General features: G+C 37.0%; 1 protein-coding gene across 5 annotated transcripts in view; it reads left to right on the top strand.

Moving 5' to 3' along the window:
- The window catches only part of TRIM36 (tripartite motif containing 36), a 50,811-nt gene extending 38,505 nt beyond the window's left edge, over positions 1 to 12,306 (top strand). For all 5 annotated transcript variants that reach the window (XM_081940682.1, XM_081940684.1, XM_081940686.1 and 2 more), the window contains exons 4-10: positions 960 to 1,106; positions 2,060 to 2,155; positions 3,462 to 3,715; positions 4,284 to 4,408; positions 6,283 to 6,576; positions 8,267 to 8,564; positions 10,250 to 12,306. In XM_081940682.1, the coding sequence (XP_081796808.1) occupies positions 960 to 1,106; positions 2,060 to 2,155; positions 3,462 to 3,715; positions 4,284 to 4,408; positions 6,283 to 6,576; positions 8,267 to 8,564; positions 10,250 to 10,616 (1,581 nt within the window). In that variant the 3' untranslated portion in view covers positions 10,617 to 12,306. The remainder of the gene's footprint in view (positions 1 to 959; positions 1,107 to 2,059; positions 2,156 to 3,461; positions 3,716 to 4,283; positions 4,409 to 6,282; positions 6,577 to 8,266; positions 8,565 to 10,249) is intronic.
- Positions 12,307 to 26,026: the final 13,720 nt, after the last annotated feature.

Here is a 26,026-nt window from a genome sequence, read left to right as displayed (position 1 = left end):
ATTGTATTTTCCATTAATTCTGAAATTAAAAAAATATAGTATAGTATAATTGATGTAGTTAAGCTGAAAAAAGAAAGAAAGCTTTGATGCAAAACAAATGGTTAAGGAATTCGTTTTAATTTACTTTAAAAGGTTAAAAAATGCAGGTAACTAGACTTAACGGGTCCAAAAGAAAAGAGCTAATGATCTATTCTTAAGACATAATTTATTCCAAAGATAGTAGAAGCAAATGAGATTGAAATTTTCCAAAATAACAAAACATACGCTATTTCTTACAATAAGGTCATAGTATGTTGTGATTGTATAGTTACATTAATACTATTTTAAAAAGTCTCCATCCAGTGTTTCAGAGACAGTTCCTCATGCAACTTTTTCCTCTGCAGTCTGTCTCTAAAATCTCCAGAAGAGATTAAGATAATCTATTGACTGGAGACACAGATTCCAGCATAAAATTGTTTGATATTGAACAAGAGAAAATTTGCGGCGTGGGGGGGGGAGCGGGGCCAACTGCCAATCTGAACGGGTGTGTGAGATGGTTCTCCGTGAACACCACTGATTCCATCTGTCTATTTGATTCTCCGGAATCGTAGGTCCCCTGGAGGGGGACAAGAAGAATTGGGATGCCCTGTGAGCCAACTCTCAGATGGTGGTCTAAGACAGGAAGGCAGGAGAAAGCCCTGAAGCGACTGGATGAAAGCCAAGATGGTTTGTTATGGCGGCTGTGAAAGGCTAGAAGCTGGATGATACTAGCGAGGAGTCAGCGGGACAGAGCGATACTTCTGGCAACAATCCATTCATTTGTATATAAGTATTATCTGATAAGAAAGAAAGAAAATAATTTTAATATCTTCATAAATATTAAAATGTATATGAAAAGCAAAAATGAAAATGCTTCCGATTTTACTTCATCATTACACAGTTCTTGAAGTATATTTTATACTCTATTATTTTATTCTCAGATTTTGATGTGTCCGGAACATGAAATGGAAAAAGTAAATATGTACTGTGAAATATGCAGAAGACCTGTTTGTCACCTTTGCAAATTGGGTGGTACACATGCAAACCATCGAGTGACTACTATGAGCAGTGCCTACAAAACACTTAAGGTGTCTCCCCTCTTTATTTCTTAGCTGGTTTTGTGTTGCTTAGTGTTACAAGGTGTAAAGTAGTTGCTTTGTTGAGATGGTCCTGTGTTCAGTATCATGAAATGTTACTGAAACCTGGGCTAATTAAATAGCATCCACTCTTTTTTTGCTTCTGACTTATGCCAGAATTTTGTGACCAGCAAACTCAATAATTTTCACCTTCCAAAGTGGGTTATATCTGTAGAATATTATAAATTTCCTCAGAAATAAAATTGACTTCAACTTTGTTTAAATATCTTTGGTCCTAATCATGTTTTAACATTTAGGCACATTTGAGTATTTCTATCTATAATACAAGGTCATGGCCATAGTTTGCAAAAAATTTAATATCCTTGAAGGAGAACATTTAAATTTAATCCACATCATTGAATACCTTATATTGACTTGTGCCATCTGTTCAAATAGATAAATATTTGATGGCACAAGTAACTTTTTAGATTAGTTCTTGGAACAGAGACAAAGGATGTAATTTGATAATATGTAATATTGGCTTAAGTTGTTTTAGTTCACTGCAGGTTTTAATGGACTTGTTGTATACATATTATTTTAATAACCTTTTTAATTAGTAAGCAGAGAAAGAAGCAATTAGAATAAGTGAAACTGCAAACGTTTCCATAGTAGTGAAAACATGGTTATCTTTTTTAATGCAGCTTTCACATATTTGACATTGGTGCCTACATAGCTTATGCCAAGGGTATCACACTTCTTTATTCTCATATGATTAAATTATGTGCATTTTTAGTTAACTCTAAAACAATTGCTTGGCTGTTTTGATAGATATAGAACATAGTAGTTTATTGAACCAAACTGTCAACCACAAAACAAAAATATTAATGTTTCTTCTATTCACTAACTTCAAATGCAAAAATAGTACTTTACAATCATTTTTAACCATGCAGTATGATTTTTCATAGGAGAAACTTTCGCAGGATATACACTACCTCATTAGTAAGGAGAGCCACGTGAAAAACCAAATTTCAGAGCTTGGTCTTTTAGTGAAAGAAGCTGAGGTAAGAACTACTTATTTTTGCCATGGGCATAAAGGGCTACTTTGTGGCTCTTTAATAATATTAGTATTGATGTGAATTTCTACATAAACAATTTTACTGTAACTAAAACATTTCTATCCATTATAATTTGACTAATTTATTTTAATGCATATTGCATTAAAAAACCCAAAGAGTTACATAGTTTCTGCTTTGTAAATAGGTTTATCTGTATTAGAAAATTGTGCTACAACTGATTATTCACTTACTGTATTTGTGACAGTTGGCAGTAAGTGATATTGAGCAGCTAACATTTAATTTTAGAAAATCTCTTATTGAAAATTAGATTAATCATATTCTACAGTTTAGTAATCTATATAAAATATTCAGAAAATTATGCCACAATCAAGAAGCATCTAGAGCTAACCCATTTCACAATTTTGTTCAAATCAGAAAAAAGTACTATAGGAATGCAGAAAGTGGAGAGTGTCCCTCACCCTGTTTGGCAAGAAAGCATTCTCACTGGAGCAAGTTGGGTAGCCTAAGTGCCCTCTCTTCACTTTTTATGTTGCCCAGAAAAGGAAGTGTTACAGACTCCTTGTTCTTTGTTACTCTTTGGTCTTTGCCCCCATGGATGGCTCTGATTGGAAAAACATTTGCTAAATGCCTACATATTGAACAGGCATCTCTCACCCTTTCCTCCCGAAATAACTCTTTGTTATTTGTTTTAAATTGTTTTTGAGATTGTGAGATGCAAATATCCGTAATTTATTATTCTGAAATGCACAATGAAAATATTTCAATTTTTAAACAGTTTTGAAATACTTCTATTATAAACATGTTCTTTTAAAAATAGTATTTTTCTATCAGTAGTTTTGTACTACTGTGACCTTGAAACCTAATATTTAATGTAAAGAAGTAGTTTAGATGAAGTGTTTCTTCATCCTAATATATTTGTCCTGATTGTTACAGATGTTCTGTTGTCTAAATTTTTAAGGGCAATTCTTTGTTCACAACTATAATTTGTCATGGTTTAGTTGTACATGTGTAAAGGGTTGAATTGTAAACATGCCTCTGTAACATAGAAAGCAAAGAAGCTTAAATGCTGTTGTCACTTAAAATTATGTTTTTAAATGTTTTGTTTAAAAACAACTACAGAATCACAAAGATGAATAATGGTATTTCAGTGTATCAAATGCATTTAACTTTAGAAAGAATCCTGATTTTGTACATTACATTAATCTCATTACCTTCCTTGAGATTGTTCTTGAATCTAATCAAAAACATTTTAAAGTTAATATGTTATCCTGCTTTAACTTTAAAAAAACAGTGCAATGGTGAAAGAGCGAAGGAGGAAGCTTCTAATAACTTCGATAAACTGTTTCAAGTTTTGGAGGAAAGGAAAAACACTGCAATTAGAGCTATTGAAGCATCCAAACATTTAAGAATGGACAAATTGCATTCTCAAATAGAAGAGTATCAGGGACTTCTAGAAAACAATGGCCTAGTGGGATATGCACAAGAAGTTCTCAAAGAAACAGACCCATCTTGTTTTGTTCAAACAGCAAAGCAGCTTCATGATAGGTATGTAATTTATTTCTTTTCAGAATAGCTTGAATTGTGCATAGTCCTCTGCATGCCTCTTTCCCAATTTCCAATATCCTTTTAGTTGTACTTTTGCAAATCATTTCTCCAATAGTACCCATTGGTTTGGGATACATGCAGTGCAAGGGTAGCAGGCACAAAAATTTGAAATTTGCTTTATATAGTATATAATAGATACCTATAAAAGTATGTTCTGCTGATGCATGTTCTGCTTTGGACCCAAATGCAAAGTGAGATCTGTTACATTCCTACCTATTTTAATTAGTTTGCACAGTAGAATTTTGGATGGATTACATTTTACCATCTTGAAAATTTTATGCAATTTATATAGTTCAGCTGCTATTGTTAACTAATTTCATTATAATATTCATTATAATATAGGGATTTTCTTTAGTGAAATAATTATTTTTTGTTTGCAGTTAGAAGTAAAATCATGTATTTTAGCATGGTTCACGAATGGATGCATTCAATTTTTTTCTCTCATATTAAAGTATTAAAGGCAATTTGCTAGTGTATACATAATATTGGTACTTTTTTCTGTCTATAGAATTCAGAAAGCTACTGAATCTTTGAAGAGCTTCAGGCCTGCAGCTCAAGCTTCTTTTGAAGACTTTGTTCTTGACATAGAAAAGCAACAGGAAGCTCTTGAAAATATGTGTTTCCATTCAAATGGTAAGTTTAAAGGAAAAAAACATTTAACCTCTTTCCACCTCAGAGAAGGAGCTAGAGAAACGGTATTTGTAAACAGTTTGCTCTTGATAAAGTATTCAATATTCTTCAAACGTTGGTTGAACACACACTTGATCATCCTCATGTGGGAATTTCTTAGTATACTAAAAGTCCGTATAGGAAGAGAAATTGGCCATTACGAACAAGTTATTACTAACATCTCTAAGTATTTCATATATACTATTGAGTGGGTGTACAGTAGAATGTGGCAATGGATAAGAGCAGCAAAATTGAAGAAAGAGACAAAAGGATTAATTCTGGCTGCACAACAACAAACCTTAAGAAAAACACGTACAAAGCCAGAACTGAGAAGCAGCAACAGATTGCAATTGCTGCCACCCCAAAGAAACTGAAGAAATGGAGGGCTAACTAGTTAGCTGCTGCAAGAAAATTGCACAGACTGATTACAAACAGTGGCATGGCAAAGTAGCAACAAAGGTGCATTGGAATATATGCAAGAAATACCCTTTGTCTGCAAGCAATCAAATGATTACCAAACAGACAAAATAATAATGATAATCAAAATGAGGAAACTAAAGTTCTCTGGGATTCTAGAATTCAAACAGACAAGAACCTGCCATATAGCACCACAGACTTAACAATTATTGATAAGAAAGATAGAAAAATCTGGATAGTGGATGTTGCAGTGTTTATTTATTTATCACAGAAGAGAAAATTTCAAATGCAAAGATCTGCAAAAGAAGTAGAATGATTGTGGCAAAAGTAAGCAAGGATAGTATCAATAGTAATAGGCATATTGGTGCGTACAGTCCCAAAAGATCTGGGACACCTTTTGAACACCATTGGCATTGATAAAATCATCATCAGTCAATTGCAATAAACAGTTTTACTTGGAATATCTTGCATCCCACAATGATGCCTTCAACAGCATCAAATAAGAATGCCTATCTAAAATGTCAAATCCAGTCTAAACATCTGGCTTGACTGTGGGACCAAGATAATAAAATAGAAAACATACTACCATAAAACTAATTTTAACATTAATTATGCCACAATCAATCTACAATGACCATCTGGAAGAGATATTTTCCAGTCTTTTGGAAGAATGGGCAGGTTGATCCTCAGGTCAATGAACAGAATCTTCCAACTTACACAAAATGCTTGCCCTGATTTGTTATGTCTCTTGGGTAGCAGGGACTCAGAGTAGATGTTCTCTGGCTATCTATGAAGGCAGGCCAATGTTTTGTTTACTCCTGGTGTAATGTTTGTTGCAAGGGAGAAGTTGGTATGTTATGAGCATATAGTTTGGTGAGGATAATATGTGTGGGTAAGTAACCTGCAAAAAGGTCCCTTGGTTCATTTCTGGTTAACAAAAATGATGCCCACTCAAGAATTGAAAACACCTAAATTTGGCTGGATAGCAGTGGTAGGTTACGACCGCTAAGCCATGGTACGGGCATATCGGTGCCTGCCAGGAGCTCCGGGTACTGTTCCGGTATGGTGCTCTGGAGGGCCCACCTGCCCACCCGAGCGCCTTACCGATATTTGAGCTTCTGTGCATGGAGCGTAAGGCACCTGCGCGATGCTCCGTCGCAGGAGGTGACGCATGCACATGTGCGTGCGCTGTGGATGTTCATGTGTTGGATGCCGGGCCCCGTTGCCAGGTCCCGTTGCACCGTACCGGTTGCACCAGGAGCCGGAACCCACCACTACTGGATAGGCAGAACTAAGATGATGTAAACATGTTTTACCCTTCTTCTTCTTCTCAATTTTATGAATATTTTATATATAAATGTATTTTCCTCTTATCAGTATTTTTATTTGTAACATCTTGTATATTTTTATGTTTAATTCAGGAAATGATATACCAGAAATCAGTGAGGAACAGAGCAAAATGTATAACAAAGCTTTGATCTGTTGGGATCATCCACAGAAAACAGGTTCAGCTGATACTTACATACTTGAATATCACAAGCTTAATAAAGAAGAGGCTAACTCAGCATGGCAAGAAATTGAAGTCTGCAGTAAGAGTGAAATAATTTCTGACCTTGACACAAACAGTACCTATGCCTTTAGGGTCAGAGGATATAAAGGATCTATTTGTAGCCCATGGAGCAGAGAACTTATCTTACATACACCACCAGCTCCAGGTACAATAAAAAATGTACACATGATACTTTTGTCCCTGTTCTCTTGTTGCAGTTAGTGAAACCGAAGAATCTTAGGTGTAAATTTAAACAATCATACTTAATAAGTCTAAACAGAATTAAGATGATATCCACAGATTCTTGACAATCTTTAAGTTGCTATAATGAGGTAGAGATGCCATGATATATGTCTTTGTAGTGAGTTTATTGAACATTTAAATCAGAATGAAGAAAACTATTAGTATCTGTGAATATAAAATAATACTTGTTTTTAGAGAAAAGGGAATTCTATAGTAATTTGGATAAAAGCAGAAATGAAATAGTTTGATTACCTGGTTTACTGTCCATTTTCTAATAATGCATAAGAAGAAACACGTTGACAAAAATTATAACATATTCTTGAGATTTCTTAACAGCAGTTACTTTAAAATATTATTCAAAGTATGTATTCTGTCTGTCTGTCTGTCTGTCTATCTATCTATCTATCATCTATCTATCATCTATCTATCATCTATCTATCTATCTATCTATCTATCTATCTATCTATCTATCTATCTATCTATCTATCTATCTATCTATCTCTATCGCTAGCCCTCAAATTACAACTGCAATTGGACTGTGATTGCCATTACTAAACAATGTAGTCATAAAGTGTAACATCACTGCATAGCTTAGCGACAGCAATCCAGATAGTCCTGGTTGCCATTGTAACTTAAGATGTAGTTAAGCAGGAAACAGAGGAGGTAAGGAATGCAGGGGTGTTGCAAAGGGGTGAGGGAAACCTTGGGTGGACTGACACAGATTGCAGTGAAGTGAGGGAGGGGTGTTTGGTGTGGCATGAACTCAGGCGGGGAAAGATGAAGCATGTATGCAAGTGCAGAGAGGCTGGGGAAAGAGTGTACGAAGTGCATGTGTGGTGAGTGCAAGGAGGCAAGGGAAAGTGAGTGTGGAGTACATATAAATGTGTATGAGTGCAGGGAAGCTGAGAAAGGGGGTTTGGGTATGTGTGCAATTGCAGAGTTACCAAGGAAAAAGGAAAATGATGTGGTGTGTGCATTGTGCGTACATAGCAGGAAGGCCATGGAAAGGGTGCAGAGCATGTGTTATTCTAGGGAAGCTGTGGAAAGAAGTTTTGGGGTGCATGTACAGTAGGTGTAGGGAGGCCATCTAAAAAGAGTAGGAGGTGGGTGTGAATGGAGGGTGTGATACACATGCAAATGAAGAAAGGTGGAGGGAAGACTTACCCCAGCAACTTGTGACTTTCCTTGCCAGCTTCCCACTAACTTTGCTTGGGGAAAGCCAGCAGGGAAAGACACAGATGATAATCATGTGACTGTGGGATGCTGCATCTCGTCATAACTTTGAGCTGGTTGCCAGGTACTAGAATTTTGTTCTGCAACAGCCGGAACTTTGAAGGACTAATTGTAAGACTTTTCAGCATTATCATAACTTCCTGAGACCACTGAATGAATGGCTGTAACTCAAGACTATCTATATTCTTTAGAACTTTTGTTCCCTCTAAATAACAGTTTTCCAGATTTTATTTTGATTTTATTGTTTATACGTGTTAAGCCTCCAGAGTGATAGAATTGGGTAATCTAGAAATTTGGGGGGAGGGAGATGTTTATTACCCTCTTCTTTCGAATATTTTCTGAAACTATAATTCTATTACTGACTGGTTATTCATTTTTAGTTTTCAGTTTTCTTTTGGATGACAAATGTGGCTACAATAGTGAACGTCTTCTGCTAAATGCAAGAAGAAATGTTGTGGAAAGCAGAGCTGGGTTTCCTCTGCTTTTGGAAGCTGAACGTATCCAACAAGGCTGTTACACTGCCTTGGACTACATTATTGGAGACACTGGTGTTGTGAAAGGAAAGCATTTCTGGGCTTTCCATGTGGAACCCTATTCATATCTTGTGAAAGTAGGAGTTGCATCTGATGCTAAGATCCAAGAATGGTTCCACAATTCTCGTGAACTAAGTAGCCCCAGGTAAGTAATCACTTTCTATTGTTTTCATAGATTTTGTTTTGAGTTCTGCTGTTGTAATTTAATTTAATAGTTTAGCTTTTATCCATTAGTTCAAATATTAATTGGATGTTAATAGGGAAGATAATATTTTAGATAATGATCTGCATCTAAAATAAAGAATCATTTTTCATGCCTAAGGGAATTTTAGACTGTGTATGTCAAATGGATTCCAACATGCTTTCATTGAATTGAAGGTTCCAAAAGCAGCTTGGTGATCTTTTGATGGGAAAAGTCTCCCATTAAAAAAAAGTATAACGACAATCCACACTTGAAAAATAATGATGCCCTCTCCTTTTATGTATTCCCTGGGTCACAGGCTCATCCAGTTTTGCTTAGATTATCTTAGCATGTACTCTGGTCTTGTGAAAGTTAGATCTGGAATCTGAAACTTACATCATACTGATGTTTTCTTATAATCTAAAGCAGGGGTACCCAACCCCTGGGCTGCGGACCGGTACAGCTTTTTGGGAATTGGACCATGCAAATGGCAGTTGAGTGCACGAAGCTTATTCATGCATGCACTGGACTTAGGTTGTGTGCACAAAACCACCACCCTCACCACCCCGTCCATGAAATCAGGAAGGTTGAGAACTGCTGATCTAAAAAGAAGTCAGTGGAAGTGATAAAGTGAAATGATGAAATGATAGGTAGATCTCAAGAACAGTAAAATGTGATAAGGTAAAAAGAGTTTGTGATCACATACTGTAAATGACTTATTCAGCAAAGCACCATGGAATCCTTTAGGTTAGGTTATATGAGGCTTTGTTAAGTATTGTTTAAGATTGAAGTACTCGATATAGATTAACTACAATAAATACTATATATGAATCTGAACAGGTAGCCCTCAACCTATAACCACAAATGACCCCAAAATTTCTGGTACTAAGCGAGATAGTTGTTAGTGAATTTTGCTGCATTTTACAACCTTTCTTGCTACAGTTAAGTAGATCAGTGCACTTGTTAAGTTGCTAACATTTTGTTGTTGAATGAATTTGACTTCCTCATTGACTTTGCTTGTGGGAAGGTCGCAAAATGTGATCACATGACCCTGGGACACTAACTGTCATAAATGAGTCAGTTGCCAAGCATCTGACATTTGATCACGTGACCATGGAAATATTGCAACAGCTGTAAGGGTGGAAAACTGTCATAAGTCACTTTTTTCTGGGCGGTTATAACTTTAAATGGTCACTAAGTGAGTTGTTGTAAATCGAGCATTACTTGTAGTAGGCAAGATAGATTAGGGGATTTGAAGCGCTATATAGATTGCTTGTATTCCTGATGGCACATTCTAGCTGAGATAAGCACTGGATGGGGGTGGATTGCTTCTTCTTATTACAGGATTTCCCCCCATCTTCTCACACGGTTACACTGAAATAATGTTGCAGCCAGATTGAGTCCCCAACACGACTGTATTGCAATTCATCTGGAAAGAGAATTTTGATCAGTTAAATGTCCTAATGTTAGAATCCTTCTGAGAGTGTTGCAAAAGATATTTAATAAAACGAACACAACTTACCTTTATTTGTGATATTGTACAGTACAATATTTTTAATATGTACAATGTGTGAACATTGTGGTGAAGTCTGAAAAAAAATCACTGAAAACTGAAAAGTATTGTGGCATGACTAGTATTCCTTTTTCAGATACGAACAAGACAGTGGTCATGACAGTGGGAGTGAAGACATCTTTGCTGAGTCCTTGCAGCCTTTCACATTAATAACTATAGGCATGAAAAAAATGTTTATTCCTAAAGCATCATCTGCTTCAGCTGCTCCCAAAGATTGTGTGAACAGAGTTCTTCCCATGCCATCAAACATCGGAATCTGCCTTGACTGTGACAAAGGCAGCATTGGATTCTATGATGCAGATCGGATGAAGTGCATTTACGAACGCCCAGTGGAATGCTCTGGTAAAATGTATCCAGCTTTTGCATTAATGGGGAGCTCAGGAATTCATCTAGAAGAAACGATTGCAGCAAAATACCTGCAATATCAGGATGAAGACATTTAATACCCAAGGACCCACCTTTAGCTTTGTGTCTTAATTACATCATAACTCCAAGTGCATCTGCTGCACCCCCTGCTTTCGAGTCTGTTTTTCTTTTGTTTTTTAATTGCAGAAAAAAACAACTCTACTAAATGTCTAGTGTCCAGAAAACTCTACCCGAAGACCTGTTTGAACTGTTGTTTTTTGTCTTATAGTGACCTTGGATACTCAGATTAGCATCCTCATTGCCTTTGATAAACTGGAAACCTGCCAGTCTGTTTAAGTTTAAATCCTTATTTCTGACATTGCCTCCATTTACATTCCATTTTTAAACAAATGGAAGTAGGCTTTTCTTTTTAGTAATTATAGATTTGTTCACTTCAGAAGGAGCTAATTTTGACTATCCTGAGTGGTCAAGTGTGTCTCAGAAACTGTCTTTGCATTAGAGCAAAGTGCTTTGTGAATCCAAGCTATGAGCAAATTGGTAGCATTTAGGAGATGGACAATGAATCATAGTTACTGTGTGTCGCACAGATTTATTGTGATTCATATTATTGATTTTTAAACCTGGTGCAATTGCAACGGTGATTAAATGCAGGTTCTTATGTGTGTTTTCAGTATTTTAGGTGATCTCCTATATGCTGTATTTAATTTATATTTAAATAAGTGCAATTTTTCATCAAACCTTGGTGTTAAAACTTCTGCGTATGTGACTTGTGTGGAGGGAGGGGGGGATGAAATGCAGACACAATTTGGATTTTATATTTTTCTTTAGGAAAAGGTTTTGGCACATTTAATTCTTCATAAAATTAAGGCGGTCAGTGTGTTTAGAATAAAAGCGCTGATAAATTAAGTTTGAAATACTTTTACCTTAAGGTATCATCAGTCCAAACTTCTTAGCTAAAAAGCAATCCATATAAAATTGTCTAAAGCTCCATATAATCATCTTAAGTGTGTAAAAAAAATGCTTCATGTTTGTGAAGCTTTGCACTTCAGGTCATAGGGTTTTTAATTTGTTTTACGTAAGTAGATATGTGTAGTCCACTTTGTGTGTTAAATACTGTTTCAAAAAATATCAACTATGCAGTAGTTACACAAGATCTGGTAAGCACTAGTTATTCTGAGTCAAATAATAACCCAAATGATTAATTTAAGCTTTTTTATTTATAATGTGATAATTATTTATTTACAGTGAAGTGATATTCTGCCTAATGTCAGTTTAATTAATACCATCAATTTAATCTACCCAATGGATTGGAACATTTTTTCCTGCCTTTAGGTACTCTTATTGTTTGAATTAAAAATAATAATTTGAGCCGGGAAATAGTAGAATGTTCAGGGTCTCCTGAATGCAAAAGTGGTGCTTTTCTTTAGTTTAAGGGACCAGGGAAACACCTAGCTATGCGGTGAACAAAAATGGAGGGGGGAGAAAAAATAAACAATTTTATTTTCTGCACTTTACATATAGACTAAGCTAAACCTTATGTGGATTACTCACAATATAGCTGCTATAACTAACAAAAAAGTTGGTAACCACTCTGTAATTTGTGAACTCTAGGCAAAAAGGTACATCATGGAGATTGTTTTTTACAAAATAATTTTTGAAGCTTTAATAACAATCCAAAAGGCCTTGTTTTGAAGATATTGTGAAGTGGAAATGTAACATTTCTGAAGATTTTCTCAGTTTTTTTTCTAATAAAAATAACAAGTAAAATGTCTGTTTCTTCTTATACCACCTGGTTACTATGTTACTAGTTTGAGAAAATTGATGCTCTATGAGGCAGGAATTCAGTTCAAAACTATAGTCATTTTATAAAATTAAAATTTTGGTTAAATTATGTTTTATTTTGCACCGGTATATACACACTATATTGCCAAAAGTATTCACTCACCTGCCTTTACTCGCATATGAATTTACTGTAAGTGAAATCCCATTCCTAATCCATAGGGTTCAATATGATGTCGGTCCACCCTTGGCAGCTATAACAGCTTCAACTCTTCTGGGAAGGCTGTTCACAAGGTTTAGGAGTGTGTTTATGGGAATTTGTGACCATTCTTCCAGAAGCGGATTTGTGAAGTCACACACTGATGTTGGACGAGAAGGCCTGGCTCTCAGTCTCCACTCTAATTCATCCCAAAGGTGTTCTATCGGGTTGAGGTCAGGACCCTGTGCAGGCCAGTCAAGTTCATCCACACCAGACTCTGTCATCCATGTCTTTATGGACCTTGGTGCACAGTCATGTTGGAGGAAGGGGCCAGCTCAAAGCTGTTCCCACAAAGTTGGGAGCATGGAATTGTCCAAAATGTCTTGGTATGCTGAAGCATTCAGAGTTCCTTTCACGGGAACTAAGGGGCCAAGCCCATCTCCTGAAAAACAACCCCACACCATAATCCCCCCTCCACCAAACTTTACACTTGGCACAATGCAGTCAGACAAGTACCGTTCTGGCAACCACCAAACCCAGACTCGTCCTTCAGATTGCCAGATGGAGAAGCGTGATTCGTCACTCCAGAGAATGCGTCTCCACTGCTCTAGGGTCCAGTGGCGGCGTGCTTTACACCACTGCATCCGACGCTTTGCATTGCACTTGGTGATGTATGGCTTGGATGCAGCTGCTTGGCCATGGAAACCTATTCCATGAAGCGCTCTGCGCATGTTCTTGAGCTAATCTGAAGGCCACATGGTGTTTGGAGGTCTGTAGCGATTGACTGCAGAAAGTTGGCGACCTCTTCGCACTATGTGCCTTAGCATCCTCTGACCCCACTCCGTCAGTTTATGTGGCCCTCCACTTCGTGGCTGAGTTGCTGTCGTTCCCAAACACTTCCATGTTCTTTTTTAAAAATGTTTTATTTTAATTGAACAAAAAAAAAATCATCCTTCAATACATCTTGTAGAAAGCGTGTCGATTGGTTACAAATAACTTTTGTGCATTTCTTCCATAGTCATTACTTGTAGTTCATATTAGATTATACACTTTGAATCAAAAATCTTTATGTATCTTACTATCAATATACCACAATTCTCATTTGACTACAATTATTTGAACACTTCTATGTTCTTATAATACAGCTGACAGTTGACTGTGGAATATTTAGGAGCGAGGAAATTTCATGACTGGATTTGTTGCACAGGTGGCATCCTATCACAGTGCCATGCTGGAATTCACTGAGCTCCTGAGAGCGACCCATTCTTTCACAAATGTTTGTAAAAACAGTCTGCATGCCTAGGTACTTGATTTTATACACCTGTGGCCATAAAAGTGATTAGAACACCGGATTCTGATTATTTGGATGGGATTACATTTTAATGGCATTACCCATTTTTACACACACGATTAAACAGTCATGTTTACATGCTGTAAGTTTTACCATCCATATTTTGTGCCACATCTTTTCAATTAATACCAAGAGTGAATAAAAAAATCAAGGACTTGCAGTTACTAGCAAAAATTTTCTAAAGAAGTTTGGGATTATTTTACCCCAAATTCTGTTTGCAAAACCTTGATAATGCAAGGTCTGTAAGGTCTTCTGTGTATATAATATTAATTGTACATGATTCAATAGTTTAGTTTATGAATAAAAATTGTTTAGCTTTTTTAGTTATACACTATAGAATGGAATGGAGTGGAATAGAACTGTATTGTCACTTTAAATGTACACTAATCAGCATACATTAAAATGAAAGTTCATTGCATTCAGCTCTCAAAAGATACCCATTATGCAAATTCCCATATACACGCACATATGTGATACAGAAACATCACAGTCTAGTTCGAATGTGTACATATACAGGTGGGAAAAAAGAATCCTGCAAATTTACAAGACTGATGGCATAGGGAACAAAGCTGTTACAGAATCTGGAAGTCCTGATAGAAATACTTCAAAACCTCTCCTCCCTGAGGGGAGCAACAAAAACACACTTTGAAGTGGGTGTATGGGGTCTCTAACAATGCTTCAAGCTCTAAGCACATAGCGCTTATAAGCAGTATCCTGACTTAACTGGAAGCAAGCTTCCTATAATCTCAGCTGTCCTTACCACTCTCTGTATGGACCTACTTAAGGCACTGGTACCACCAAACCAGTGATAGTTTATTATTATCTACCCTTAATTCTTCACATCTACTTAGATATATCTAAGCTCCTTTACCCTTAGAGCAGATAATGACTGAAATTTCAGGGTAGCTTCTGTCATATATTCTGAGTCACTCTTGCCGTGAATTGGTGGTGGCCTCCAAATGTTGTGTGGGGAATGTGGACAGTCCCTTGGTTAAGAATGAATTGTGTTCTCTTAACTGCCTTTAAACCAAATTTCTATTTAAGTTGAAATTTGTTCTTGCAAGTGAACTGCCTATTACTTAAAATGGCAGATGGCATTATTCTTCCTCTAGTCCAGGGTGTCAAACTCATAGCATCACGTCATGTGATATATCCCTCCTTTCCTCCCCTTCGTTAAAATGGGTGGGCATAGCCAGCGTGTGATGCATCCAGCCTGCAGGCCACAAGTTTGACACCCCTGCTCTAGTCAATGAGATGCTGAAACAACATAAAATTTTCAGGAACCACCGAAAACCACTGAAAACAGGCTGTATATTAAAAACGCACTGCTCCAATGGTTCCTGCAAGCATTGCATCGCTTCAGCACTTCAATGGCTTGAGAAAGAAGAACACTGTCCTCTACTTTTAATAATAGTCAGCCTATTCATATTGTTGGATGTTCTTAACTCCCGGGACTGCCTAACTGTTGCATTGACTGGATCCTTCCAAAATCACCTTGTCTTGGGATCTTGACCTGAAAAATCAAAGGGCAGGCAGTCTTAATGGCGCATCATAGCACATCTGTCTATAGATCAAAAGCCCTTGTTATGAGAAGATTATCCTGGATATACATGGGTGATGTAATGTTTCCTTATTGTCTCCTTCTTTTCCTTGTTATGAGTAAAGAGACTTACTTTATTAAGATTTTTTTAAGTAGGAAACATCCGTGAAAGAAATTCAAATGGCTGTCCAAGTTGTTACCACTTAAGAAGGTAAACTATAAATGTGAATGCTTAGGCCTGACCTGTGTAATTTGAATTTTCTCTGTACTCTGATCAAAGGACTAATCAAGCAGCAATTGACTATGCTGAATTATTGTAATGGAGTATGTTAGTGTAATACAAAACAACCCTACGTAAACATGTCCAGTACAGTATAGTTATTCCATGCTGGAATTTTTCTAATCTCATATTGATGAGTTTCACAAAAGACAACACAGTGCACATTACTAATTCTACTTTTACAAAACTGGTTGATGAACAGATAACGGCAACAGCTATAACCCAGATGTCATTCAAAACGTTTTACATACAGTAGAGCAATTCCTTAGGGTATTTGAATGGCCAACCCAATCCACAGGCAAAGGAAGCAAGCTTCCAAGAGTTCTGAATATAAGCCTATAGCTATTAGTCTGTTAAAGGAATGCTACGTTTCACTATTAGAGCTTCTTCCTGCAGTCCTTCAGATCTGCTCTTCAGAATATTTATTATTTATTTTATTTATTTGGAAATTTTATATTGCCGCCCACTCACTCTTGCAACCCAAGACTGCTTACAGGAAATAAAAACAATATAAAATAAATTTAAACATTTTTTAAAAAAAACACCACCCCCAACCCACGGCAACAACACATCCTCATACCAGTCATTTAATGGGCTCAATCCAGAATAGAAGGAAAGAAGGGGCTAGAATAGGTGGGACTAATAGAACCTGTCTGGGGCAGGAATTAGGGAGACACAGATGTAGAACTGTTTTCCTATTAAACCTTATTTTGCTCTTTTAGCAATGAATCATTTATTCATCATATGCTGTACATTTGTACTAATTGGAATATTCTGACATTTGCAGAGTATTTTTAAAATTAATATTCACACACTTACTGTCTACTTTTTCTGTACGAATTTAAGGCAACATATAGGCTGGGGAAAGGGATCCTCTCTTTATTCCCATAAAATGCATCACATCAGGCAGGCTGGATTGAGAGAGAGAGACACAGTCACACACTGAGCTACATGGCTGATCCAGGATCTACATCATTTCACTCCTCTGGCTCTTCCAAGGGGTTCTGCATATACCGATTGCATATGCTTATTAAGAAGAACCACTGGTGGAATTTTTATCAGAGTAAGCATGTATCTGAATGTGGTTTCATGGGTAAAAAAATTCAGCTTTGCCTAAGCAAATTAGAAATATAGTCCTACCCAATATTAGAGGATTGTTGTTTTTTATCTGGCTAAAACAAGTATTTTAATTTTTACAATCAGGAGTGGAAAGAAAATTGAACACAAATTTTGCAGGCAATACCGAGATTTCTTAGACAAATGTTGTAGGTAATACATATCGATATTAGGATCTGATAAATACATCGCCTTACATTAAAAATCTCATTATACATTTTGAATGAGTAAAATGCTTTATAAAACTTTTCAGTCAATTTTAAGATGAGTATTTTATATCTTATAAGAGTTTTCCCCTTTGTGTCTTCATGCTTTTACTTTTGGATAAGTGGAAAAGTATTTACCCTATTTTTTCTGTTTTTTCTCTCCTCTTCCTTAAGGATCCAGTTCATTTTTGTCTGATTAGAAATAAATTCTCCTAAATTCATAAAGCTTTTTAGTCTGTTCAGATGAATGAAGCAGAGTCAGGATAGATTGTATGCCACTTAGAGTTCTTGTGAGATGAGTGGCTAAGTACATTTGATAAATGAATAAATAAATAAATAAAATGGATACCATCTCATGGTACTGCTGATGGGCCAACAATTCAGGAACTGTTGTGTGATATTCACCCTGCTGTTGCATATGTGTATGTGTGTGTGTGTGTTTGTTTGTCTGTCTGTCTACACACACACACACACACACACACACACACGGCATGTATTAATTTGGAAGCTCGTTGATTAGCTCTTTTAAGGAGGAGGACCTGGAAATGATGGCATCTGGTGCCGCTTTAACTTCCAGCCCTCCTGAGACATACAGAATGGTGGTGGACAAGCCAGTGGTTTGTGCCAAAAAACTTTGTGAGACCAAGAATAGATATGGGTGGGGCAGCTTTCATCTTGACTGATCTTTATCAAGGGAAAATTCTTGACAGTTATTTTCTGTCCACAACTGAGTGTACCTTACATACAACACAAAATATTTGTGTATTAGTGTTGTTGTTGTTTGCAGATGCCTGAATTGCAAAGCATGCTCTATTGACTGAATACAATATGAGTCCATTGTACTGGGACCACTGGACGAGTGCATGGAAAACTGTACCTTGCTTGAAAGAGATGTTGTGAGATTCGGGCTGGGAGATAGCTGGGTTTAACTTGTGACTTACCAGGAAGAATCAGACTAATGTTGTCTCAAGATTAGCCTATAATGAATCATCTAAAATACTGTATTTCAAATAGACCATGCCTGTTATGACATATGTTAAGTGTGCTGTTTCTATGACATCAAATTTGGGAACCCGGTCTTATAGTAAGAAATGAAGGCATGGCTTATTGTGAAGGGAATTAAATTCAGCAGAAACTCTTGCTAGAAAATATATTCCTGAACATAAACAGAGTGCTAAAAGCAGTACTTAAGTAACAGAACATACACAAATCTTTATAATATAAATTGGTTTAGATGTAAGTTAGGAGATCAGCCCAGCTCTCACTAAATCTTAACAATCACTTATACTGATTTAACTAAATAATAGGGCAGGTGAGAGAGGAACTCAGCAGCAGCCTGTAAAGAGCCTTCCCTTCATCTGCCTCTTTCCATTTATCCTCGTGGTGAATTTGGCTCAAAAGGATGTACAATCTGCAATGTATCATTATTGTTATATTTAGCAAATGCCCTTGGAACCAAAGCCATCAGATGTCTTTTTATACTTTGATTTCCACCTTCTAATATTCTCCACGTATCACACTCTGAAAGTTGACTTGCTGTTGCTGATATTCAGTTTTGCCAGTAGATGGTGACTATTGACTGTTGACTGAACAACATTCGACAAAAGGAAATATTTTCATTCCCAGCCTTCTCTTCTGCCCAATAGATTTGCTGCTGCTTCCTTTTTTGAATTAATTGCATTGTAGAATTAGAAATAAAGCAGGAACACTAAATCCTGTGGAAGAAGCCAAATAAAACCTCAACTGTTTTATTACTGTTAGGTAACCAAGAAGAAGACAGATGTATTTTATAAAATCTCTGTTAAAAATTGTATGAGGAGCATCGATTGCCGGTAGCAAACTATTTTCAAAAGATTATATGGAACTGTTGCCTTTTGACCTGAAGTCTTCATACATCATAAAAACTATTGGGTAATTTACATCTCTATATAACTGAAAGATTGAACCCTTCCTGCAGAGAATGATCAAAATAATCAACATGTAATCTTTACCAAAGCCAAGGATTTACTGGATTTTTTAAAAAAGTTCATGCTCCTGTTTAATTATTACGCACAGTTTAAACATAATTTCTGTCCTGTGTTTGGAATGCCTTTCAAATAAACTCCAAGAAGAATTGGTTATGTCACTGTAAATAAATATTGCTGCCCAGTCATCTCAACGTACTCTGAAAAACATTTTTTTTCAAATATCAAATTGTATGTTTTGAGTGGTATGTTTTAATGTTATCTATTGATTTTTATATCTCACCTTTATTAATTTTATAAATAACTCAAGGTGGCAAACATACATAATACTCCTTCCTCCTATTTTCCCCACAACAATAACCCTGTGATATGGGTTGGGCTTAGAGAGACAGTGACTAACCTAAAGTCACCTAGTCAGCTTTCATGCCTGGACTAGAACTCATAATCTCCTGGTTTCTAGTCTTTTATCTTTACTGCTAAACAAAATCTACTTATCTGGCCACTAGACCAAATGGGCTCTAATGGTAATTTTTATTGTGTTTTCTATTTTAACTTTGTTTATCAACATAAATTTCTGTGGTGGGAGGGGGTAACCCTATAAATGTCAACAAACAAACAGCTCCTGTATAAATTGTGTGGTTTACTTTGCAAACATTGCCATTCTGTTTTGAAGAATTATTGATTAACAATATGTGATAAAATAAATTTGCAGTCTTCCTTAATTAAGGAAAAGCATTTGAAGATCTGAGACTGGAATCAGATCTTCTTATTGTTACCTAAGTAAACAGCACAACATTTCAAAGGGGTGCTTCAACTGACATTGCTTTCAAAATTCAAATTTCTCTCTAAAACTGAAGCAAGATGATTGTATTTTCTTCACTTTACCTGGTCTTTCAGTGGCTACTCCTAATGTCTTAAATAATGTGAAAAGAAGTGTTGTCTATCAATAGAATTCATTATATAAAACTCCAGTTTAGCTATATAAATATATTTTCACACGTCAGTTAACTTATAATGAAATATTTCCTAATTGTTTTGTGAAAAGTCATTCACCCAACCATTGCTTCTAAATTTATTATTTAGCCACACTTTTTAAATTTAACAGATGATGATTCCAAGAGCAGTGAATTCAGACACAGACAGTTGACATTCTTCAATGAATGAATCTAGTGTTGAAAACGGTGCTTAAAACACACAAGGAGTTCATTTTGTCCCCAAATTTCAACTTTCTCCTCCCTTCCTCCAGATAAATATTTTCCCCTGGTACTAACATTTCTGAATATGTTAGTTTTCCATGAATACACAGTTATATCTATCACCAAAGTTTTGAAGTGCTGGTTTGAAAGACTGGAACTCATAAATACAACCTGAGATAAATGTACATGAAAATGGAAAAGCGGTTTTGTTCAAACCCAAGCAGACCATCTAATTCCAGAGGCTTAAATAAAAGGTTTTGGATCAACTATGGTTTAACAAAACCTAGAATGGTTTAGTTGCTTTGGAATTTGGCCAAAACCAAAGCCAGCCTGGCATGCTTTGAATAGGACACTGATTGTGCACATTGCCCCATCTCTCCCCTCATCCTCCACATGGCTATGCAAGCAACCCTTCCATCCCCATTTTTCCAGCTTTTTTCCTTTCCTCTTCCCACTGTCTCCACTTAGCTACAGGTGTTGCTGTTGATGTCCACACTGATTATCACCAAGGAAGACCCTCATTCATGGCTTCTTCCTGTCACTTCTATAATCAGGTCTACTGAGCCTTGGTCTTTATTTGGAACAAAACAGCCTTGATTCATTCTGGATAAAGACCAAAATATTTGAAATGTATCTGTTTCAATTCAGGCATAGAGCACCAAAACTACCTGTTCTGTGCATAGAATAACTTCAGTGTGGATTGTTGAGTTCTGCACGTCCTAATAAATTAAAAATCTCAGCCTTTACACGACTTTGTTGCAGAAAAGAATTACAATATAAACTGAAGATCCCTACAAACAAACTGACCAGCAGAGTCAGCTCCACTAGATGGACCAGATCAGGAAATGAACTTTACATAAAAGCAAAAATTACTTTTTATTGAGGTTGGCTATAATAGCAGAATTTTGTTCTGCCTCCTCCTTATCGTTCAGTGACTGAGAGAGGCAACTGTTTGAACTGCTTCTGAATATTATCTGACTGTTCTGGATGTTAAAAATGCTCCAGCCTTTTTTGCCTAGGCAACAGAGCCTGTATTTCTCCATCAAGGTCATCTTCCTTATTCTCTACAGCCAGCAAAGACACACCAGGGGGCACTGGTAATCATTTATTAAATATTATTTCTGTCTCAATTAACAGTTTCTTAAAACTGTGTATGTATGAAGTCCTTTATCATAATCTTTGGAAAGGAGCCAAGCTAAACAGTTTAGAGATAAGAAATAGAAAGATGAAAAGTCTATTAATATCAGGAGTGTGACTAGTTTACTGAATGGTCCTGCAATTGCTAATATTATCTGTGCAAGTTATTTTCACATATAGAAAGAGTTATCTCCAATCTTGAAAAAACAGAACCAAAGCACAGCATTATCTTCATCTGCTGATCCATTTAAATATATGCACATTTCAAAGTACATTTTAAGGCAAATTGAAATTGCTAGAAAACATCCATCAAAAGAGAGGCAATTGCTCCCATAGGCATATGAATGTGTATATTTAGAAACCCAGATTTTAAAAAAAGAGTGTAACCCTTAAAATGGATACATGGAAAACTGGGCATGTGAAAAATAGGGGTGTCTGGCAAAAGATCCATTGCAAAGTCACAAACTCCGACAAAGGGTGTTGGGCTGGGAAAATCTGGTTCTGGTACAAGATAACAAACTTCATGTCCCTATGAAATTCACTTGTTTACTCCCTTATTGTTCTCCACTTCCAATCTTCCACCTCTAACTCAAATCTGTCTCCTTCTACTTTTTCATTAAACCTGGACTTCACCACTGAGGCCTTTATCCTAATTTCTCTGCAAAGATTCAGGAGAGATATACTTTCTCTTCCCTTAACTTAGTTAAATTGAGTAGAGAATTTAACCTTAAGTAGAAATTTACCTCTATATTCTACATCTCTACGGGCTTTTTCTCACATATAAACCTTTTTGTTGTTGTTGCTGTCATGTTCTTATAATGTCACTTTTCCCCCATAGACTGTAAATGAAACAGATCAAAGTTGTTTGGACCTGGTTTCTGGTTTTAAACTAGGACTTTCCACCTTCTCTTGATGCAACTTTTGCCAGTGATTTAATCTGGCACCTTTCAGTGACTATTTCATTGAGATTAGAAGTTGGAACCTGCCTAGCTACTTTAGGCTGCCTTGGGTGTATCCTCTCTTCTTTGGTTGCTGAGCAAAACCCTGCTGAACCCCACTCCACTGCTTGCCATTTTAGTTTGGAGTACAAGAAATCCCCTCTGATGCACAGAAGATGAATCTAAACAAGGAAAAAGAATTAGGTTCTGTCTGCTATATATTGCTAATATGTCAACCTGTGATTTACAGGTTTCCTGCTATTTCTGCTGACAAGGGAATTGGGTGCTTTTGGTTTGAGGCTATACTTTAAAATTATTTTTTATTACCTCTGTGGACTTGAGCAAGGACACCACAATCATTAAAACTATTGCCCTCACTAGGTAATTCTTCATCTATCTCATGAAGCTATCTCATGCAACTGCAGTTTTTACAATCTGGGAGTTTTTCATTCAACTGTTCATGCAATGCACCATACTGATTTGTGTCCCATTCAGGAATGTGCCTTTTCCCACTTCCCTGGGGATTTGGAAGCATCAGGTGCCTCTGTGATGGCTATTCTTATTACATTCAAGACCAGTAATAATCATATAAATCTAGATGTTTGCTTTAGTGTGTGGATTTTGTCCAGCAGCTTCTTCCAGGTCTGCCAGCCATGAGGTGGGGATTGGATTCCTTGGAAACTGCCTACCTGCTTTCCTTTACAGTACCAATTGAGGATAGAGCTAATCTAATTTGTGCAATTCAAGGAAACAATTCCTCCAATTTTCTCCACTATGACAAACTTATGGGGCGGGTTGGAGTGAAAGAGAGTGATTAACCCAAAGTCACTAATCCACCATCCATTCCTAAGGAAGAACTAGAATTCTTAGTCTCCAGTATGTAGTACACTACACCAAATGTATTATCCTAAAAGTTCATACTATTATCTTGGTCTTGCAGAGAAATACTTCCACTCAAAGTCTATACTTGTCCTAGGGGTTATTTGACCTTGAATAAATTTGGGGCAAAGTTGTCACTAATAGTCAATAGAGTATTATTGAGTTGCTCCAAAGAGAAAATAAGTGAACAGGTTCACCTTTGATCTAAAATGAGTTTATACTGTTTATAAGTGCACTGTTATAAATGTAGACCACAACCAACTACTTAATAAAATATAAAAGTGCGGATTAGACAGCATCACCACCAGATGGATTTGTAACTGGGTGACCAACACACTCAACGTGTAATCCTCAATGGAACGGCATCTACATAGAGGAAAGTATGCGCTGGATACCTCAAGGCTCTGTTTTATGCCCAACATCTTTATCAATGATTTAGATGAGGGAATAGATAGTGAACTCATCAAATCTGCAGGTGACACCAAGCCAGCAGGAATAGCCAACACTCCAGAAGAGAGGCTTAAGATACAGAAGGATCTTGACAGACTTGAACATTGGGCGCTATCTAACAAAATGAAATTCAATAGTGAAAAAAGTAAGGTTCTACACTTAAGCAAGAAAAAGCAAATGCACAGGTACAGTATAGACGGTACCTGGTTTACGAGTAGTAACTGTAAGAGGGAGCTTGGAGATCTAGTGGACAACCACTTAAAGTATGAGCTAGCAGTGTGCTGCAGCTGCCAAAAAAGCCAACACAGTTTTAGGCTGCATTAACAGAGGGATAGAATCAAGATCAAGTGAAGTGTCAATACTACTTTATAATGTCTTGGTAAGGTCACATTTGGAATACTGCATCCAGTTTTGGTTGCCACAATGTAAAAAAGAAGTTGAGACTCTAGAAAGAGTGCAGAGAAGAGCAACAAAGATGATTAGGTGACTGATACTAAAACACATAAAGAACGGTTGCTGGAATTATGTAGTTTAATGAAAAGAAGGACTAGGAGAGACATGATAGCAGTGTTCCAATATCTCAGGGGTTGCCACAAAGAAGAGGGAGTCAAGCTATTCTCTAAAGCACCTGAAGGCAGGACAAGAAGCAATGAAGGAAAACTAATCAAGGAGAGAAGCAACCTAGAACTTAGATGAAATATCCTGACAATTAGAACAATTAATCAGTGGCAGGACTTGCCTCCAGAAATTTGGAACTGGAAGTTTTTAAGAAGAGATTGGAGAACCATTTGTCTGAAATGGTATAGGGTTTCTTGCCAGAGTGGGGGTTGGACTAGAAAATCTACAAGGGCTCTTCCAGTTCTGTATTCTAAATCACATTGTTTGTGGTTTCACCTACAGAAATATTTAATCTCTCCCCCCCCCATGCACTAATGGGATTACTATTCTCAAGTAGCTCTGACATGTGAGATCTCAACTGCTGCAAAGTTGTTATTTATGTAAATGCAATATTAGCTATGGTTTCCTGTGAAACAGCAATTCTTGGTGCATTTATGCAATTCATGCCCTCAGAATGCCCTTGAAAAGGAAGTCTGAAATACAAAGCAATCTCACTACAGCTTTTTCCAAAGTAGGTGGAGATTGCTGCTGATCACGATTAGCTTCCTTTGTGCCATGTTGAAATCAACACAGTCTGGTCCATTAACTCTGTAAGAACTCCGAGTCTGCTTCTTAGCTGGAGGAATAAAAAGAAACAATTGACATCCAAATAAAAAAGGTAATTCACGGAGCTATGCTGATGTTGGGGCACAGGTTTATTTATGAATACTGTATGATAATTTTTAATGGGAACATTTAAAGAAACAGGAGGGGGAAAAAGGTAAAACTCAAAAGTAGCATTTTATAAGAAGAAAGATGTGCTTAATGTTCCAGTAGCCTCTAGTTGTCCTTATCCTACTTCAGTGATGGCTAAACTTTTTGCAATCGTGTGCCAAAAGCGGGGGGCCATGGGGGATCGTGTATGCACGTGCCTACACTCATAATTGTATACACCCTCCCTCCATGCATGCGCATGCAACCCCCTGCACATGCCTGTGTGACCCCCCATCCCCCCTCACTTTTGGCATGCGATGGCATGGTGGACCCGTTTTTTGCTCCACCCAGGCTCCAGAGGCTTTCTAGGAGCCTGGGGAGGGCAATAGCGGCCTCTCCTGCCCCCATAGAGGCCCTCTGGAGGCCAGAAACAGCACATTTTCTGACTTCCGGTTTGCGTGTTGGACTATTTTTCGCCCTCCGGAGGGCAACAAACAGCCCAACACGCAAACCAGAAGTTCAGGAATGGACTTCCGGGTTGCCCTTAGGGTCATTTTTCTCAGGCCCATTTTCAGGAGGCTTCTTTGAAGGGAAGCCTCTGGAGGGCAAAAAATGGCTGAAAATGAAGGCTGAAATGTGCTGGCCAGTGCGTGGATGCGCGCTGGAGCTGACAGGGCAATGCCGTGCATGCCCTAATAAATGTCTCCGTGTGCCTCCTGTGGCACGTGTGCCATAGGTTCGCCATCACAGTCCTAGTTTATAAAATTATTGTCCTTTTAGAATGTAATGGAGCTGAGCAGCTTATTAAACCTAATATACAACGAGCAAACTTTCCCTCGGTGAAAATGCAAAAATATATGGATGCCACCTAAACTATGATAGCTTTAAATTTATACATATGTACTTATTAGACTAGTTAATATATAAAAACAGTCATTTCTTTGTCTTTGCATGTCCTCATCCACCTGTCTCAGCATTGAAGACTATTGGATGAGGTCACCTTCAAACATTTAATCCATGTGCTTAGAATGCTTTTAGTTTAGGGATTATACTCTTTGATAAATCTAACCATTTTATTTATTTAGTGTATGGCAAACCAGCCATTCAAGGACAGGATGGTCTATATTGAAAAAAATCAGAC

This window comes from Natrix helvetica (genome assembly GCF_964273705.1).
Source record: "Natrix helvetica genome assembly, chromosome: 2".
Taxonomy (NCBI): domain Eukaryota; kingdom Metazoa; phylum Chordata; class Lepidosauria; order Squamata; family Natricidae; genus Natrix; species Natrix helvetica.
This window is presented reverse-complemented; position numbering and strand designations above follow the sequence as displayed.